This window comes from Myotis yumanensis, unplaced genomic scaffold (assembly GCF_028538775.1).
Source record: "Myotis yumanensis isolate MYYU_CA2020_CCGP unplaced genomic scaffold, mMyoYum1.0.hap1 SCAF_13, whole genome shotgun sequence".
Lineage (NCBI taxonomy): Eukaryota > Metazoa > Chordata > Mammalia > Chiroptera > Vespertilionidae > Myotis > Myotis yumanensis.
The window spans coordinates 7573580-7591768 of NW_027223764.1; the positions used below are offsets into that span (position 1 = coordinate 7573580).

The 18189-nt window shown below is 42.7% G+C and overlaps 1 protein-coding gene across 2 annotated transcripts in view; it reads left to right on the top strand.

Moving 5' to 3' along the window:
• SHTN1 (shootin 1) overlaps nucleotides 1–18189 on the top strand; it is an 87626-nt gene that overhangs the window by 57825 nt on the left and 11612 nt on the right. Inside the window, exons 13-16 of one of the 2 annotated variants that reach the window (XM_070432185.1) lie at nucleotides 2802–2911; nucleotides 6454–6507; nucleotides 11513–11633; nucleotides 15888–16071. In XM_070432185.1, the coding sequence (XP_070288286.1) occupies nucleotides 2802–2911; nucleotides 6454–6507; nucleotides 11513–11633; nucleotides 15888–16071 (469 nt within the window). The remainder of the gene's footprint in view (nucleotides 1–2801; nucleotides 2912–6453; nucleotides 6508–11512; nucleotides 11634–15887; nucleotides 16072–18189) is intronic. The other variant, XM_070432186.1, reaches the window with a different exon arrangement.

The following is an 18189-nucleotide window of genomic DNA, read 5'->3' on the forward strand; positions in this document are numbered from 1 at the left end:
AAAAAATGTTTCTGAAAGAGAAAAGTAATCATTTGGCATTAAACATTCATTTTAGTTTCTTCTAGGTAATAATAAAAGATTTTATTGAGCAATAAGGTGATGGTTTGTCTGTGGGTCTTTTTCTTCCTTTCTTTTTCTTTTTTTAAGGAATTATTTTTCAAGTGGGTCTTAAGATTTAAGCCTCTATTAATTACACATAGCTTTCTGATCCAAGACTGACCTTGAAGCACTAACTCAAAGAACATTTGATTTTATTTCCCTGTGGCAGTTCAATAACATTAGACCTGTTGTCTTCATTTGTCCCCTTTCTTTAATCTCCAGTCCCCTGCATATTTCTATTGTCCCCCTGATTACATGCTTTTGTGAGACAATTACCAACTGCATGATTGCAGAGAGAATTACAAAACAGACCGCGAGCTCTCCGTGGGCGATTCTTGCAGATTTATTAGAACAGCTTCGCAGTTGAGAAGTTCGTATAGATTGCTTTTTGCTGGTTCAAAAACAGGGTCAGGGAGAAAGAAAGCTTGTGTAGCTAACCCAGCGTTGCCCTCGTATTGTGCCCGAGCAGGGACTCTGATAAGAGTGATTTCTTTTTCCTTAAGACCAATTAAGCCTTTACATTTGAAAAAGACAGAGAAATCAAAGTCTGGTTTAGAATCAGTACACAGCCCAGATAGTGGCACTGTTCTGAATTATCACTATGATGCTGGCAAGCAAAAATAAGAAACTGCTTTAAATTCCTGCTATGTTAGATGCTGCAGCAGATTTGAATGGTGTTGACCATAATTCTCCATCTGTCTGCCTTAAGTAGTTTTGTGTGGTGCATTTAATTGGATTTCAGTCGTTCCTTACAGAGCGCTAATCTGTTTGTAGGCACTGCTGCCATGAGCTCTTCCCAAGTCTCACTGCAAATGGCAGCCTTTTTGAACATCAAATGTGTCTTTTGTATTTTTTTTTGTTTTTAATTCCCAGGAAGAAATTCCATACCCATACTAGGTGCTTGAACGACAGGTCTGGATTTTATCTCCTTTGGTTTTGAATAGGGTCAGCAAAAGCACTGCATAGTGCTTTATTTTAGGTGTTCACATTTGAATGGGTGAGTGAGTGAGTGAGTGAATGAATGAATGAATGAATGAATTTCTGTCCATAATAATTTTCTTTTTTGTCCCCTTGTTGGTGTTGGTGAGCCATCAGCAGAAGCTGCCCAGGAAAATGCTACCTAAGGGCTTATAGTTGATCAGCCCACAGTTTTTTCCTTTTCATTTTCCAGTGGATGAGTTCTGACTTTGGTGCCATTTTTCCCACTTCTTTTTTTTTTTTTTACTTCTGGATATGAAAAATGCTTTTTGGCTATTTTAATTCCCGGCATTCCAATGGCTTGTGAGGATGACAGTACTATTGGAAATAAGGACTGCGACAGGAAACCTAGGTTATGCAATGAATGTAGCAGTGATCCCATCACTACGGCGCTCACAGAGTGTAGAGGATGGAACCTTCTGGACTCTGAAAAAAACCCAACTTTGTGACTAAGCCCTAGTAATCATTTCTGGAACCTTCTGCTAGAGAATTTCGGCCATATAGCAGAAAAAGAAGCCATGGCTTATGCCTTCTTCGGGCAAAGCCTGCCCCTACTGTCAGTCAGCTTGAGGATGTAGTTGTGATCGTCTCCATTTAGAAACCATCCTTTTGGGGCGTAGCTCTTCCTGCTCAAATAATAAAAATATTAATAGCCATTTAAAGCTCAAACTTCACAAAGTCAGTCAGTAGGTAGATTCTTGTTGAGCGCCCGCTAGATGCCCCACCATGTGGAGTCTTATTAAAGATGCTAATTAGAAGGTCTTTATGAAATGTTTTAACCTAACTATATTGGCTGCGGTGCCTTAGGTGGAGGTAAACACGAGATCTAGAATCGCATTAATAGTGATAAATATTCCAAAAATGATTCTGTGCTTTTTGGTGAAGCTATTCTGCAAAAGAGACAAATTTCTGTATTCTGATCAACAGGTTGAAGCTCCCCGCAGTTGCATTCATCTAATTGACACATGTTTCAACAGCTTTATTGTTTTTGCAGCAAAACGGTGCAAAGGTTAGACAATAGACCATTGAAATTTTTAAATCAAACTTAATTACTCAATTGCAGTCATTTCTAGGTGTGTGTTTGCTTTTAACATTGACAATTTTAAAAGACTTGAAAAAGGTTTGCTTAAATGTTTCCTTCCCGTGTGATTCCTAAACAAAAGATGGCAATTTAAAAAAGAGATTTTTATCTCTTTGCTGCTCATCTTTTGACTTAATTTCTTTTGAGAAGTAAAAGAATCATTTTGATCATTTATTTTCAAATGGGCTTTTTGATAGTTATTTCTTCTTCGGGCTGATTTCTTTGACATAGGATGTACTGTGACGTATAAAAATATCTTTGAAACAAAGACGAACGATTATTTGGGGTTAGCTACAAAGTTGGGTTTTTAAAGACCGGTAGAAACTCAGGTCTCACGTTCTGCTGACAAAAGGAACAAAATCCACTTAATTGCCTAACACAGATGAGCCGCTATTCATTTCCAGGCTGCAAATTAGACCTCAAAATTTATAACGCTTATTTTTCAAAGCAGATCTTTTCTTAAAAGACTTTTATGAAAAATATGTTGCTATCTGGTAACTCTTAACCTTAAATTGTTGGTGTTTTGTGACTTTGTCTGAAAAATGACTGCGGTTCATTACATAGTACAATCTAAGCCACCACAAATAGGACGTGGCGGTTTTCCTGTAATCTAAGATGATTTCTGTGTGTGCTCTCTGAATAGCTGAAGAAGTCACGGATCTGAAGAGGCAAGCCGTTGAAGAGATGATGGACAGGATTAAAAAGGGAGTTCATCTTAGACCCGTTAACCAGGCAGCGAGGCCGAAGGCACAGGTATGGAATGACTAAATGCTTTCTCTCCCCCCGGATGTGTCTTGCTTTGAATGTGAAATTTCGAAATGTGATGCAAGCTGTATCTGGACTGACTGTCGCATCTTAGGATAAGGCTAATGTGTCATAAAAGCCTTCATTTCCATAAGCAGGTTTCAGGAGGATTCTGTTTGACCCAGGGTAGCCCTATATCACCATGGAAACGAAGTCCTGTTCTTGTAGGATGCTGCCATCAACTTGAGAGAGACACTGAGAGGAACTGTTATACCAAACAGATAACAGTTATGCCACTACTCTTTCTTTTCTTTAATTCCTGGCTATTTTGTGTAATTTAACAAGTACTTATTGAGTACCTGATGAATGCCAGGTACTGCTTTAGGCACTGAGGATAAAGCAATAAACAGGAGAGACAAAAATTCTTGCCTTCCTGAGGCTTCTACCTGTGTCTGTGTCGGGGTGTGGCGGGGGACAGGAGCTAGGGGCCGGGGTCACGTACTGATGCCAGAACAGACCTAGGACGACTTTTGAGAAATAGTGAGATTTATATGGTTGTTTTCACTGATTTCACAAACCGATTCCCAGTCACTTCAAGGAGAGATTTTGTGTGTCTTATCATCAGCTGCCTTCTACACTTGAAGACCACATGAAGTGCCAGGACCCGCGAAGCCCTAAGAGTCTAGTTCAGTGCTTCCCCTTGTACACCTGTCCCATTTGAATAGGCCCCATAATGGGGTTTTGGACATTTCTTTCTTTTTTAAAAAAATCCTTACCCGAGGACATGATTTTTATTGATTTTAGCGAGAGAGGCAGGGAAAGGGAGGGAGAGAGAAACATCGATGTGAAACATCAATCAGTTGCCTCCTGAATGCGCCCAACCAGGGATCGAATCCACAACCTAGATACGTGCCCCCAGACCGGGGAGCGAACCTGCAACCTTTTGGTGTATGTGACGATGCTCCAACCGGCTGAGCCACCTGGCCAGGGCTTGACCTTTTTTTTCTTGGGGGAAAAACTACTTTTTCACTTTAGTAAGATATCAGTGGGTCGGTTCTCTTTCTTCTACTTTTAAAACAGACCTTAAGGTTCTTCCTTACTCCAAAGATGCCTCTCTTCAGCTGCTTCGATGTCCCCAAGTAGCGAAACTGTTCGTACAAATTCTGCTGGGCTGTGACAGTTGCCACTTGGCCACAGGCAGGCAAGATGGCCAGGCCAGGCAAGCGTGGCCACGGTGTGGGCTGAACACGGAAAGGGGGTTGGAAAGAAGATGCAACTCCAAGAGCAGACTGACATGCAGTGACGTGGAAACCCCTGACCACGGGGGGTGGGGGGAGTCCGTCTTGTGCTGCTGCTCTGAAAGCCAGTTTCAAAGTCAGGGGCAGGGCGTAGAGCAGGAGGAGCAACCGAGTACAGCTGTTTCAGCGCTGGTGTCTGGCGACTGAGGACAGAGCGCTGTTGTGGGAGGTGGGGCCTCACACGCCCCTGCACCCAGGCTTGGTCCTCCCAGACGGGGAACAGCACCTGCCCTGCCCGACTCCCGGGGTTGTTGTCCGATCAAATGGGATCAAGTGTGCAAACACTCCAAAACGCAGGGTCCAGCCGGAACCTTGGAAAGAATACTCTTAGAACTTACACGGTGCCACTATTTTGGGAAGAACAAGCAAAACCAAGCTATTGCTATAGGACAAAAAACAACAAAAATAAAGCTATGTTATAAAGAAGCCAGATTACTTTAGAAAGAAACAACCTTAAAAGCTTCTTAAATGATAAGTAATCCATGTTCTGTATGTACTCTCCCAACAGTTACACATTATTCAATGTCAATTCCAAACCTGGAAGACAGCTGAACAAGGATCAGTGGACGAGTGGGTTTTTCGCTGGTAATTGTGAAACTGTGTAGCTGTAGTGCTGAATGGCCTGGCCAGTCCCCTTTACAACAGGTGGCCACTGCCCACCCGGGCACGTCCCAAGTGTGTGAGCATGCGGCCCAGGCTCCGAGGCTGACGCGGCCGGAGTGGCACGGCAGCACGTTGGAGTGTGCCTTTAGCCAGGGCATTCGTTCGGAAGTCACAGCTTGTCACCTGCACAACTCAGGCTGCATATTCCCCAAATTCCTGGATGGCGTTGGCCGTGCTGGTGTGGTGGGGATGCGTGTATGAGAGCTTGGGCCTGGCACTGATGGCTGGCACCGATGACATGCATGTTTCACAGAAGTCCTAGGCTAGGGAAGGAGAATGCCTTCGTCTCATGTGCACCAACCAGCGCAGCAAACCTCTCTCCTTCCTTCTCTCTCTCTCCCTCTCTCCCTTTTAAACATTGGCAGAGGGTCTTCTTCTGACTGTGTTTTGAGAGAAGAGGGTTATAGGTTGCTAAGAATCACCTCCCATTTCCTGCTGGGAATCAGCCTTCGCATCTTCCCAGGACTAGAGGCTGAGGGGTCCTTGCACTGTCCGGCGGGCGGGCTTTCTCTGCCTCTCTCGCCTCCGGGAAGGGGGAGATCAGAGGTCTTCTTTGATATTTTTCTGAGGTCCTCATGGTAAGTTCCCCCTCCAGTAAGTGAGTGAGGGATCCACAGAGACTGGTAGGTATGATGGGGCCGGTCCATATAATACCCAGAACTTAAGCAAATGGTTTTGTTCATGGTGTAGCCAGGAGAGACCTGGGCTTGTAATCAAGACACTGATTCAAATACAACCTTCCCCAGGTGTAACTTTCCTTATAAGTAAGGCGAAGTGGTCAGACTACACACACTCTGAGGTCTTTTACTGTTTGTTTGTTTTGTTTTTGTTTTTGTTTTTTATTGATTTCAAAGAGGAAGGGAGAGGGAGAGAGAGAATCATCCATCAGCTGCCTCCTGCAAGCCCCTTACTGGGGATTGAGCCTGAAACCCTGGCATGTGCCCTGACCGGGAATCGAACCGTGACCTCCTGGTTCATAGGTTGACACTCAAATATGGAGCCACACCAGCCGGGCTCTTTTCCTGTTTCATAGCCAGGGATGCTCACGTTCTCCTGTAAGCCGGTTCTTTGCTGGTCCCTGCTCCCGACTCAGTCCTGTTGTGAAATTCACAAAACAACGTGTGCCGGTCTCTGTCCCTGGCTTTTGCCCGGAGCCCATGGAGCTGAGAGAGGTTTCCTGCCCTGTCGCTTGCTTTCTGCTCTGCAGCCTTCCTGGTCCTCACTTGCTGGTGGAAGCCCAGCGACCCGCGTGAGAAGCTTGCTGTGAGACACTTGGAATAATGTGAAATTAAGTCTTTGAAGTCTGGTGTTTGCCAATTCTTTTTTTCCTGTGTCTGATGACAAGCAAGTAACAAAATGATATTTAGAACATGGTGGTTTGAGTCCTTTTGCTTTGAATATGACTTCTAATTTTCTACTCAACTGCCATTTGGGAGCACTAACCTGTCTGATATTTTTTCCTAACAGTAAGACGTGGACCTAATTTTAAAAAACAGTGAAAATAAGCTGCCAACACTTTGTCATGTAAACTGTTTGTTTATATTTTTAAAATGAGTTGCTCAGTAACTTTTCTTTTTTTTTTCATTGTAGCCAGAATCTCCCAAAGGCTCTGAAAGTGCAGTGAATGAATTAAAAGGAATACTGGTAAGAACAGATCTCAGTGTATTACTCAGCTAATGGGAAAATGAAAGGAGAATGTCTTTGAAATCGATTTTCGTGAATAATTGGCTTGATATGTTTTATTTCCATCGGCAGTAGCCTCATTTCTTTTGATAGTTTACTTGATTGTGTTATGGGCTCCTCCCTTGGGTGGCTTATTAATGTATCAATACTCAGCTGTTTGCATTCTGAAAGAGCGGTCCCCCGTTCGCCAAAATCGTTGTTTCTTGCTCTTGCCCTCCAATCCTTGCACTACAGCTTGAAGATGAAATGTCTGGCCAGGCGTGAGGATGGGTACTTGCTTATTAATAACAGAAGTATAGCAGCGTCTCTTATCTTTGGGGCAGGAGAGTGGAATTCTTGGTATCTAACTGTAAATCTGAGCTTCTACCCAAATATGTTCCTGTCAGGGTCACGGTCTGCGTTTTTCACGGTTTAGGAAAACGATTTGATGGTCAGCTGGAGAATAAAAGCCCCTTTCCTTGTGTTACTAATTTTATTTTCTAAAACTAATTCATAGCCTTTGGAGAACACACTCGATGCCCACCGCTAGCTATATGTCTCCTTTCCAGAGCATGAGCTTTTGCCAGCAGAATAAATGAGGACAGCCCTCTCCAGCGGTTGCTCTCAGAGACAAACGCCTCACTTAGGGAATGTTTCAGATGCTAAGAGCCCTGTTCTCAGATCCTGTTACAGTCTCAATACCAGTCATTATGCACAGTAAGTCAACAAACATGGGGGCGGAGGTACGAATTGATATTCCCATGTTTGTGGTTACTGTGCTAATTATGCATTGCATGCAGACATCCCCTAATTGTGGTAAACAAAATTACTTTCATCAAGCAGGAAACAATAGACTTAACTCAGAATGGCTTAATTAGTTAGCTTTAGTGTTAGGTGAGTGGGATTGGTACTCGAGAGAGGTGTAGTGGTGGCTCACCTGCTGGTCTGCCTGCAGAGTAAAGTATTAAAACCGTTGATAAAGTATGTGGCTGTGAGCTAAGGGATTCTGTGATGAGAAAGTGTTGTGATCCAGTGTTCTGTTAAGGAGAACTGTGACAGTCCCTGTTTTAAAAAATACGTTTTTATTGATTGTAGACAGAGGGGAAGGGAGAGGGGGAGAGAGAGAGAGAGAGAGAGACATCGGCTGTTTCCTGCACGCCCCCTACGGGGGTCCGAGCCTGCAACCCAGGCATATGCCCTGACCGGGAATTGAACTAGTGACCTCTCAGTACACAGGATGATGGTCAACCAACTGAGCCACACAGGCCAGGGCAATGACAGTCTTTTTTGTTGTCTCTACATTGTAATGCTAATTCCTGTTCAAGAAAATGTCCCCTAGGCACTGTGAGATTCTAGAGAGTACAGTTTTGACCATCAGTGAAAGAATCAACCATACTGAGTGTGACTTCTAAAAGATTAGGTTTATTTGAAAAATCAGACATCTATGTGGGATCCATATGACATTGGAGTGCCCAGGGTGTGCTGCCCCCAGATAATGCCGGAGGGTGGCAAGTTTGCTGATTGCTCTTAAAGACCACGTGCGCTATACAATCCCGCTCACTGTAATTTTGTGCCACTTCAAGGAGAGAAATTTCTGAAATAAATTTTTGTGAAATAATTTACAAATTATAAAAACTGTCCAAACATCTTTTCCCCCTCTGCAAATCGCCGCCTCTCCTCCTCGCCCTGAATTTAGCACTAGGCTTCTCCACCTCATCTGGCATTGATGTACCATCATAGCTGTTTCTCTGACAATATTACTTTTTTGCAGTAAATTGTTTTGGTTTATTTAAAAGTGAAATTCACCGTGTCCTCCCCTGCTCTTCTTTGCCCAATGGCAACTCTCCTCTGCCCCCGTAGAAGTCCCTTTGAGGGGTGATGGATCACTTGCCCCGCCCAGCCAGCTGGTGCCAAGAAACCATACAGCTTCTTGTGAGAGAGAGAAAAAAGAAACCTCTATTCGAGGGGCTATATTAGTGCTTTTTTGCTGGAGTTCAGACTATTAGGATGATCAGATTTAGTGCCCAGCAAAGCACATGACACCAACCTCACAGTGTGACATGTGATAAACAGGAAAAGAATAGGAAATCCTACAGGTTATACCCTGAGATGGAAAGTGACTGAGAGATGCCAGGAAACCAGGAAACAGCCTGTTCAGTACTGTGGTGGGACAGAGACCAGGAGTAAAATCAGCGGTGTGTTTGCTGCAGTGAATGAGATGGGACCTGAGTGGTAAGAGACACCCACGACTTAGAGGTTTGGCCTATTGCTCAAAGTTAGCACCTGCGTAGAAAAGAAATCTCTGGTTTGGAAAACCTCACTCTATTTTGAGTTGTCCAGTTTCCCAGCTAATTTGTAAAGTCTCCGTGTTGACGGGACTCATTTTTCTAAGCCTATTTATACTTCATTTTTAAAAATGGTGTACATTGCAGATTTAAAAATGATATATTCATGTCTTATAGTCACACAAGGGTTATCTTGAGTCTCCCAATCATTTAAAAGTCAAAGTGAATATGGCGGTTTCTGAAGTTTAAATCAAGACAAATGAATCTAAAAGTCTCTCTTCAAATGCAGTTGCCTCCAAATCAAAGAAACAAAAAGAGCATTTGAAAAAATTCTCTTACAGGTCTTTCTCGAACATCTTCAGTTTTTCAAAATACCCAGAAATTGTTAAATAGTTAATTTTTCCACCCGACAATTAGATTACTTGGTATTATGAACATTTCACCAACGTGGGGACTAAGATTGGTCGGTCCATGATCCAAGTGGGTCAGAGTAGGGATAGAGAACTGATTTGGGAATTAGAAGAGCCAGGGTCAAGGCCCCGCCCTATCACTGCCTTGTCTTGGGATCTGGCCCAAACCACGAGGCTCTCCCCTCTGTAAGGTGAAGGAATTGTACCTACCACATGGCTCCCAAGTTAATTTCTGGTTCTCACAATCTATGATTATAGTGTAAATGGATAATTAAGATAATCTTCGTACTTTATTAGCTGAGCTCCTTTATTATTTCAGTTGAGAGTCATGCAGAAACCTTTCTTTCTCCCATAATTGCCTCCATATCTAAAATGTACTTATGTGTTAGCTGAATCAACCCTATCAGTCAGTGAGTGGAGGAAAAGTGTGGGATTCAAGGATTCGAACTTGAAAATGGGTTCCTTCGGTATCAGGTGAAGAGAGGGTCATTCATCATAGTCAAGAATTTGAGGAAATAATGCTGTCATCTAAATGAAAAATGGAGAATATTATGAAAGATAAATTCTTCCATAAAAGATAGCCATTAACTCCAGCCATTAGGAAAATCATACAGAATGTCCTTGACATTCAAACAGTGTGGTTTTATGAGTTGTTTTAATAATGGCCATTCCTTTAAGTAATATCTGCTTACATACAATACAGCTGGTAAGTTTTTTAAAATTATAAACACAAGTGAGTTGGAAATGGTTTTTCTAGTACATGTTTAAAAATTTATCAAAATTGGCTTCAGTTCTGTTTTCCTTACCTTCTCAGTGTTTATCCTTCCTTACGATAAGTAGATACAGATCTGCTTGTTAACTGTGAAGTAAAGCAAATAATTTTTAAATTATAAACTGAGCTGTTATCGTGTTACATGTAATGTGGTGTTCCTTTGAATGTATTTTACGAATATTCGCAATAAATTAAAAGCAGAAAGATGTAGTTTTGGGTGGGGCGGGGGGAAGAGTGTGATTTATGCTTGACTAACATGTGAGCCTTATCTAAGTGCTCTACACATCGGTTTGGAGAAGCATACAATCTCCTAATCTCATTAGTCAAGGCCCTCCCTGACCACAGGCTGCTTTCCTAGAACTGTATGCTGTTAGGGAGGAAAAAACCTTCCTACACAAAACATAATAGCCTGTGTCCTATGAGATTTGTAATTACCTGGTTTCACAAACGTTTTTTGTTTTATAGGCTAAGGAATTATCATTTTTAGCGAGTAGAGTTCTTAGGGTCCTCGGGAAGTTATTAGCAGGGAACAGAGAGCGCAGAAATGACAAAGGCCGGCCGGGTGGTTAGCCTCGGTGGACAAAAGCTGCCTTCCCACCTGGGCACAAAGTCAGGCGAATTGTACCAAACTTGAGGTTCTGATTTGCTCTGATCAAACCATCAGTTAGTGTTCTGTTCCAACACTTCACTGGGAATGGAGATGGAAAGCCATAGCTCTCCCTCCATAACACACTTCCCAGAGCAGCCAGGGCAGGGGACCACTGCCTGGGGCGTTCTCTGTCGTCTTGAAGGTCAGGACCGATTTCAGCAGGAGCACAGCTCGATGGCATCTCTTGTTTCCTCCAGTATCTCTGGGCCTGACGGACACCCAGTCACTGCCTCCTCTGTGAGGGTTCTGGAGCCACGATGCCAGTGCTGGGCCCTTCCTCGCCTCCCTGCGGGAGTGTAACCCTTCCTCTTTCACAGTGAAGCCCCGGTGCAGCACGTCTTTGGGTCAGGCCACTGGAGAGCTTTGTGTGCCTCCTTTGGCAACTGAGGCACCATTGTGCAGTCAAGGTCATTCTCTGAAGAATCAGCCACACGGTTTTTAGGGCCACCAGGGTTTTGATTCTGTAGCATGTGGCTGCTGCCGTCTCAAGATACGCTTCTCAGGTGAGTTTGATATGTCCATCCTCTTCTCCATGCAACGGATCAGCACACATCAGAATCTCAATCATCGTTGTGCAGGTACCTTCCCACCACTGAATTCCATATATTTAGCACATCCAGGGGTGTTCTTGTCCTGTTCTTTTGATATGAGAGCTAACATCTTACCGCCTCAGAGCATCTTCTTAAATGAGCCAACACTATGTGTTGTTGAAGATATGCACATGAAAAAATATATATATGTGTGAAGTTCATTTTATTTTCGAATTCCATTCAAATTCTGGTAATGTTTTGGTGGTTTTATTTTTATGTTCTTTTGTATGTTGTGTTCAGCCATTATTAACCTTTTTCGTTTTGTTTTGTTTTCACTTTAGGGGACACTTAACAAATCCACTAGTTCCAGAAGCTTAAAATCCCTTCACACTGAGAGCAGCGAGAGTGAGTTAGAGAGGATCCTGCGTCGCAGGAAGGTGACCGCAGAAGCAGGGAGCAGTAGTAAGCTGGTTTCATTTCTCCACGGCGCTCTTCCTCTCTGCAGCGTCTGCCTCTTGAGTTCCCTTTTAACACGAAGTTATCTTTTTAGAACCATTACTAAATATTTTTAATGTGAGTGAGAAGTATTGGCTGGTGACAGGTACTTATGGATCTCTCGTAAGCATGCTTATGTTACTTTTATTCACTGGCATGTTACTTATGTAGTTGGAGGTGCTGGGTCTGATCAGATCATTGAATTGATACCCCCTTCCTTAAGAACTGACCTTTAGACCACTTCACAACCAACATCCCCTTCAGCGTGACCACAATGTATAGTAGTTGCCCCAAAGTCCCCTCACCATTCCGGGTTTCGGCACCAAATGTTAGGGTCACCGAAGGAGGAATGCATGAAGCCAAAAGGGGTAAAAATTATAAATGTATTGTTACATCTGCTAGCAGCAGGGCTGAGACCAAAATGGCATGGGAGTCAGAGATTTTAAAGGACTCTAGGTGGGTTTTTTTCTGGGCGGAGGATTCTCTGGGCGGGTCCAGATCCTGGGAAGGTCCGGAGGGGAAGGATAATGGTCTTAGCAAGTGGAATGTGGTCTAAGCAGAAGGGAATGTTGGTTGTCAAGTGGTCTAAAGGTCAGTTCCCAGGGGAGGGGGTATGGTTATCGACTCAATTATTTGATCAGACCTAACAGTAGGTAATCAGGCTTTTATAGATCTGGTTTGCTTCATGCATGATGACCTTGTGCAAAGACATTCAGGATGGGCTTTGGCAACAATGTAGCATTGAGTACAGGCCCTGGAACCAGACAGTGTGAGTTCAAATCCTAGCTCTGCCATTTGCTAGCTGCTTGCTCTTACACAAATTACCCAACCTCTCTGTGCCTCAGTTTCTTCATCTATAAAGTAAGATGAATAAAAGCACTATCTCATAGGATTATTCTAAGGATCAAGTCAGTCAATATATGAAAAGTGCTTAGCCACTGTGCCTAGCAGAGTCAGCACACGATAATCAGTAATCATAGTAGTAATTACACATCAGTTACAATTGTAGAGAAATTGTCTTTGTTCTTCACAAACATTTAGTTTAGTGTCTCTGCCTGTGAGCCAAGCGATGAGAAATTCCAGCTCTGTCACCAACTGTGACCATCTGAGCAAGTCTTGAGCTCACAAGTTGCATTTGTGTCATGATACCCATGTATTGGACATCAAAATCTGTTCCCTAACTAACTTGGTGTGTCTTTATATATTTTTTTTTTTTCCCTGTCAACTGATCATGGGAATTAGCAGAAACCTTTATGAGTTTTTTTTTCTTGAGGCCAGGAGGCTGGCTTTGAGAAACTGAAGTAAAATTAATCAGCAACTAGAGCTAATAGTCTGAATCGTTTAGACTTAGTCCTGTGAACTCCCACGAGCTTAGCCCATTGTAACAGTTTAATTTGCATTTCTATCAAGTTTATGTCAAGTTTAAGTTGCTAGAGTATTAAGGATTTGGGTTTTTGATAAGCAGGCTGTGGTTCTCACATAGGGACTTACTCAAACAATTGAGTAAATTGGTTTCTTAAACTGGAAGCAGCATACCACCAGCCAAACCATTACTATGAAAAGATGAAGCCTTTGTTTCCTTCTTTAAAAAAAAAATCAGTTTTTTGTTTGGTCTGGAAATTTTGCTGTTACTATCCTATAAGAACCCCCTCTATCCCGCCCCCAGACAGCCACCTCTCAGAAAAGTTAAAGGCTGCCATAAGAGTGGGGGTTTTTTTCCCCTCCTTAAGATTGGTTTACAAGCATTTAGCAGCCTCCATATGAATCATTCATTTTGTGGCTTAATCCGTGCTGTGACTTTTCCAGCATCTCATCCTTAAAGCACTCAGGTAGCCACCGTTGATTGGTGGGACTTTGTGGATGACATTTTCATGTTCTGCCAATTTTGTATTTTGCCACTGACCTTTTCGGTCCTCCAGAAACATTCTTAACCTCACTCATGAACTTGGTCAAACATGAAGCACTCACTATTTCAGAGTTAGTTTTCAGCGGGAGGCACCAGGAAATATTTTCATTTTAGTCAGTTTGGATATTTGAATATTTCAAAATTTGGAGGAAGGTAGGAACATGTTTTATAGGCATGGCGAGACTCTTATTTAATTGGTTATTTCCACCATTATACAAATATTCAACGTATAATTTGATTGAAGGTAGAATAAGATATGTACACATCCTGAGGGGAGTCACTTGTAATTGAGCAGAAGTTTTCTTTTGAACTCCCTAGTAGCCAAAGGGGGGGAGGGAAGGAAAAAAGCCTTCCCTCTATTCTGTAATCTAGTAAAAGAAATACATTTTTTAAAAATATGGTACAGCTGTTATCCTAGCAGCAAACTGGAAGAAGTATTTACCATATAAATCTATTAATAAAGATGATGAAATGACAAGGGAAAATTCCAGGACAGAGAGGGGTGGGTTAGGAAGCTACATCAGCCCCGCTGCATGGTGGGAGCAAATGACAGAGGATGAGTTTGATAGGTTTGTGCCTCAGGTACACTTAATCTCTGGGATTTTTTTCTTCTACACACAAGCTAAAGGAAAGCTAAATTTGAGGTCACAGAGTGGAGAAAGGAGGCCTCCTAAGAGAAGCAGAGTTAGCTTGGGTTTGCAGAACTCAGATCCCAAGGGCCAGTGAAGCACCTTTTCTTTAGAATTTTTCTTAGAAAAAAATAAGGGTTTTTTGTTTGTTTGTTTGTTTTTTAATTGAGGAAGTGAGAGGAAGAGAGAGATAGAAACATCGAGTAGAGAGAAACATTGACCGACTTTCTCCTGCACACCCCCTACAGGGGATAGAGTCCGCAACCCGGGCCTGTGCCTGGACCGGGAATCAAACTGTGACCCCCTGGTTCATAGGTCGATGCTCAACCACCTAGTCGTGCTGACTGGGCCTAGAATTTTTCTTTTGACCCTGATACTCCCTTGTCTTACCTAGACTTATGACCCAGCAAACTGACATTTCAAAGAGCAGGGAGTGCCTCTTGGAAAAAACACTGGGCAGCTTAAACCCGATGCAGTAATGATAATAATAATAATCTTACACATTAAGCATTTGTCTTTATTCCCTTTTTGTAGGAAAAATAAGAGCTCTGGCTCAGCTCACCCACCCTCCCTCCTTTTTAATTGGCTTCAGCCGCAGAACGAGCGGCAGGCGTTGGTGCATTCAGAAGCAGACCTTGCCTTCCGACAAGGACAGCTTGGTTAAAGCTATCAATGCTGCAGCCAACAATTATCCAAGGGCAGAATAGAGTTGCTCGGAAGCGATTCTCGAATTCAGCTTCACATTTATATTTTCAAGAACTTTCTGGATCTTTCTGCCCTCCCCTCTTTGCTCCCACATCCCCACGCAACATGGGGATTAACACAGGTGGGAGGGAAAGGCCTTTTCAAACGGAATATTCAGAATCTCGAATCTCTTTGTTTGCAAAGGATTCCTTTTGCAGTTTCAAGAAAAAAACAAAAAACATACTAGAATCTCACTTTGAAAATAAACTGCCTCGGACAGTATCTTTCAAACTAAAGACGGGAAATAAGTCACCATGGAGCGTAGCTTCAGTGCCCAGAAGTTTTAGGTTGATATGCCAAAAACTAATGTAACGAGCCCTGCGAGAGTGTTTTTCATCCTGTCCCAAAGAACAGAAAAGCCAAAAAGCTAACCAGCCAAACTCTTCGCCACTTTTTATAATTTTTATAATCCCGTGTCTGTATAGGAACAGGAAATAAGTCCACTTACTTCTCAATCACATTAAAATGAAAATGTTCATAAACGCTGTTGAAGGCTTAAGAAGTCTTCCATGGGCCTTTGAGAAAGATTCTCTTGACACTGGTCCACTTTGTGTTTAACATGCAGAGCAGAATTTGGGGAGGAATTAACTCTTGAGAGGCCACATGGTTCAAGGAGGGCTGCCAGAAAGCCATACTCTGAGAAGAAAAGAGTTTTCGCAGGTCCAGTATTTTTAAGAACTCCGGTCAGTGAGAGAACCATGGCCTGGGGTTCTGTGGTTTCTTAAAGGCCTGTACCCAGTTTCTCAGCGTGGTCCGGGGGCATTGAGTAGTGCCACCAAAGCAGAGCAGATTTCTCATAGAACCATTTTTACCTGCTCTGGAAATCTTAACAAAGCTTGGCCTTTTCACTTCCTGAGGGCTTTTCAGCTCATCTTTTTTCAGTACCATATTCATCAACATCGCACAGAATGATTAAACTGGAGGTATGTGTTTGGTTTTAAGGTCCAACCGGGATATTAGCCACCTCAGAGTCCAAATCCATGCCGGTGTTGGGTTCTGTATCCAGTGTAGCAAAAACAGCCTTGAACAAGAAAACTCTGGAGGCAGAATTCAACAGCCCAGCACCTGAGCCAGGTGAAGGGCCGTGTAAATTGGAAGGAAGCGCGAGTCCCAAGGTTACGTTTCAGTAAGTAACACTGCTCTTTACTACCTGGTGTGCAGAACAGTCTGTGATAACTAACTCGTGTGTTGCTTTGCTTTCTTTCTCTTCAGAGAGCCCGTACCTGCTCTTCTTCCTCTTTTTGATGAGCCAATAGGCGCCTAGTTTGGAGGTCTTATTCTTATCCAAAGCAGACGCCTGCCCCTAAACTGGTTTGCTAATCAGGTTCCTCACAGCGGGGTGAGCTGGGTGATCATTATTCAGCATCCAAAGATACCGAGTCATTCTTTCAAGATTAAATGCCTACATCATCCCTCTTAATGGTTCATGAGGAGCTGAAGAAGATGCTAGATCTTTCAAAAAAACTCCCATCTTCCAACGTCCTTTGAAGGGTACCTTTTCACAGCCTCATTTTCTGGTGCTCACATAAAGATGTGCCTTAATATCTCTCTACCGCGAGAATGAAAACATACCCTGTAAACAGTTATCTCTATAGACTGGCTTGACAGTGACACTCCGGTCACCGAGTTAATCCTGCCACGGACTGGTGGAGCATCGGTTTGTTTTATAACAGTGGCAGGCTCTTTTTGAAATTAGTCTAGCTTTGCTTTCCTTCTCTTGCCAGGATGTCAGGGGGTTTGTCACTTGAAGAAAAGGAAGAGGTGAGACGAATCAGATCAGCCGATTGTAATTATAATCACAGTTAATTAAACCTCTGATTTCCTGCTCTGTTAGGAGAGAAAGAGCCCTTTTTGTGCCTCTACCTGTCTTAGTTTAAAAGGTGAAGCCTGGACAAATGAAGTTGAAATTCAATTTAGGTCTCTTTTTGCCAATTGGTATTTTCTTCCATTCTTGCCTTTCTCATTGGTACTATTAACCTTTTCCCCCCACTCTCTTTTGGAATGAATGGCCTTCTTTGCTGATTTACAGTTTTATCTAATTTCATTGTGTTTCGGAGCACATTTTCTCCTGCAGTCATGCGTTGCCTTTCTTTTGACTGCATTTGAACGGTTCTAACAGAAAGATGATCTATATGCATTCCTCATCTTTCCTGTTAAATTCGTTTAACACCTAATTTGACATCAGCACTCTGGCTACATTTGAACCAGTATCCGGACACAAAAGCAATTTGGCTGAGACAAGTTCGTGTCTGAGAAATGCTTCAGTGTGTGTGTGTATAGATTTTTTTTCCCCCTTTACCATTTTACACAGATAATCTTAATCAGAAAATACTGCGACTCCTTCTTCCTTTTGTCTGCCTTTTATTCTCCAAAAGTAAGTGGAAATTACATTCCCAAGAAAGGAAATGAAATAATTGCAGGCCCAAGGTCTGCAAAACGTGTCGAATTGACAGTGAAAAGGATCCGCGTGTTGACAGACACAGTTGTTAGATGCCATAAAGGCCTATGTGAGCTCAATTTATTTCTCATCTTGCTTGTTCAATGACTGCTCAAGAGACACATTTCAATTTAATTTATCTACTTAAAGCGTTAATACAAACGCTCTGTGCTGCTGTATTAACTTTTAAACCTCGCACCCGAATGCTTGATTATTCAGTTCTTGACGTTCTTTAGCTGAAATAACGAATGCCATGTATTTTCATACAAGAAAGTCACTTAGGACAGAAGAGCGCCTTTCTGAAAAAAATCTGTTTCAGTACAATTAGACTCTCTAGAGGAATCCGAGTATTTTGTGTGTGTACGGGGTAATCATTCACTTCCCAGACGGGCACACTTCATTCATGTTGAAACCCAGCTCTGTACTGAGGACAAGAACTTGAACTTAATGTAGTTACATTTAAGCTCTACAAGGGAAAATTCGTGTGATTTGTCAGGATTCCTGGAAACTAGTCTCACTGCCAGGAAGGAGAAGGGTTATTTTCAGGACTCTTTCTGGCTTCCTGTGACTTACGGGCTTCACTCTGTTATGCAAACCATAAGGTAGAGGCAGACCGTGCTGTCTTATCTCCTATCGTAGACCTGAATTGTCAAAGCACTTGGAAGTCGGATCAGCGGCCCAAAGTGAGATGTTTCCCTTGCTTTTCAAGGCCATCTTTGCACTCTAGTAATTGCATCTTTATGTTGGTCTGTGGAGAGGCCGCCACAGTGTTTCAGGTGAATGGCACTGTCAGCTCTTGACAGGGAA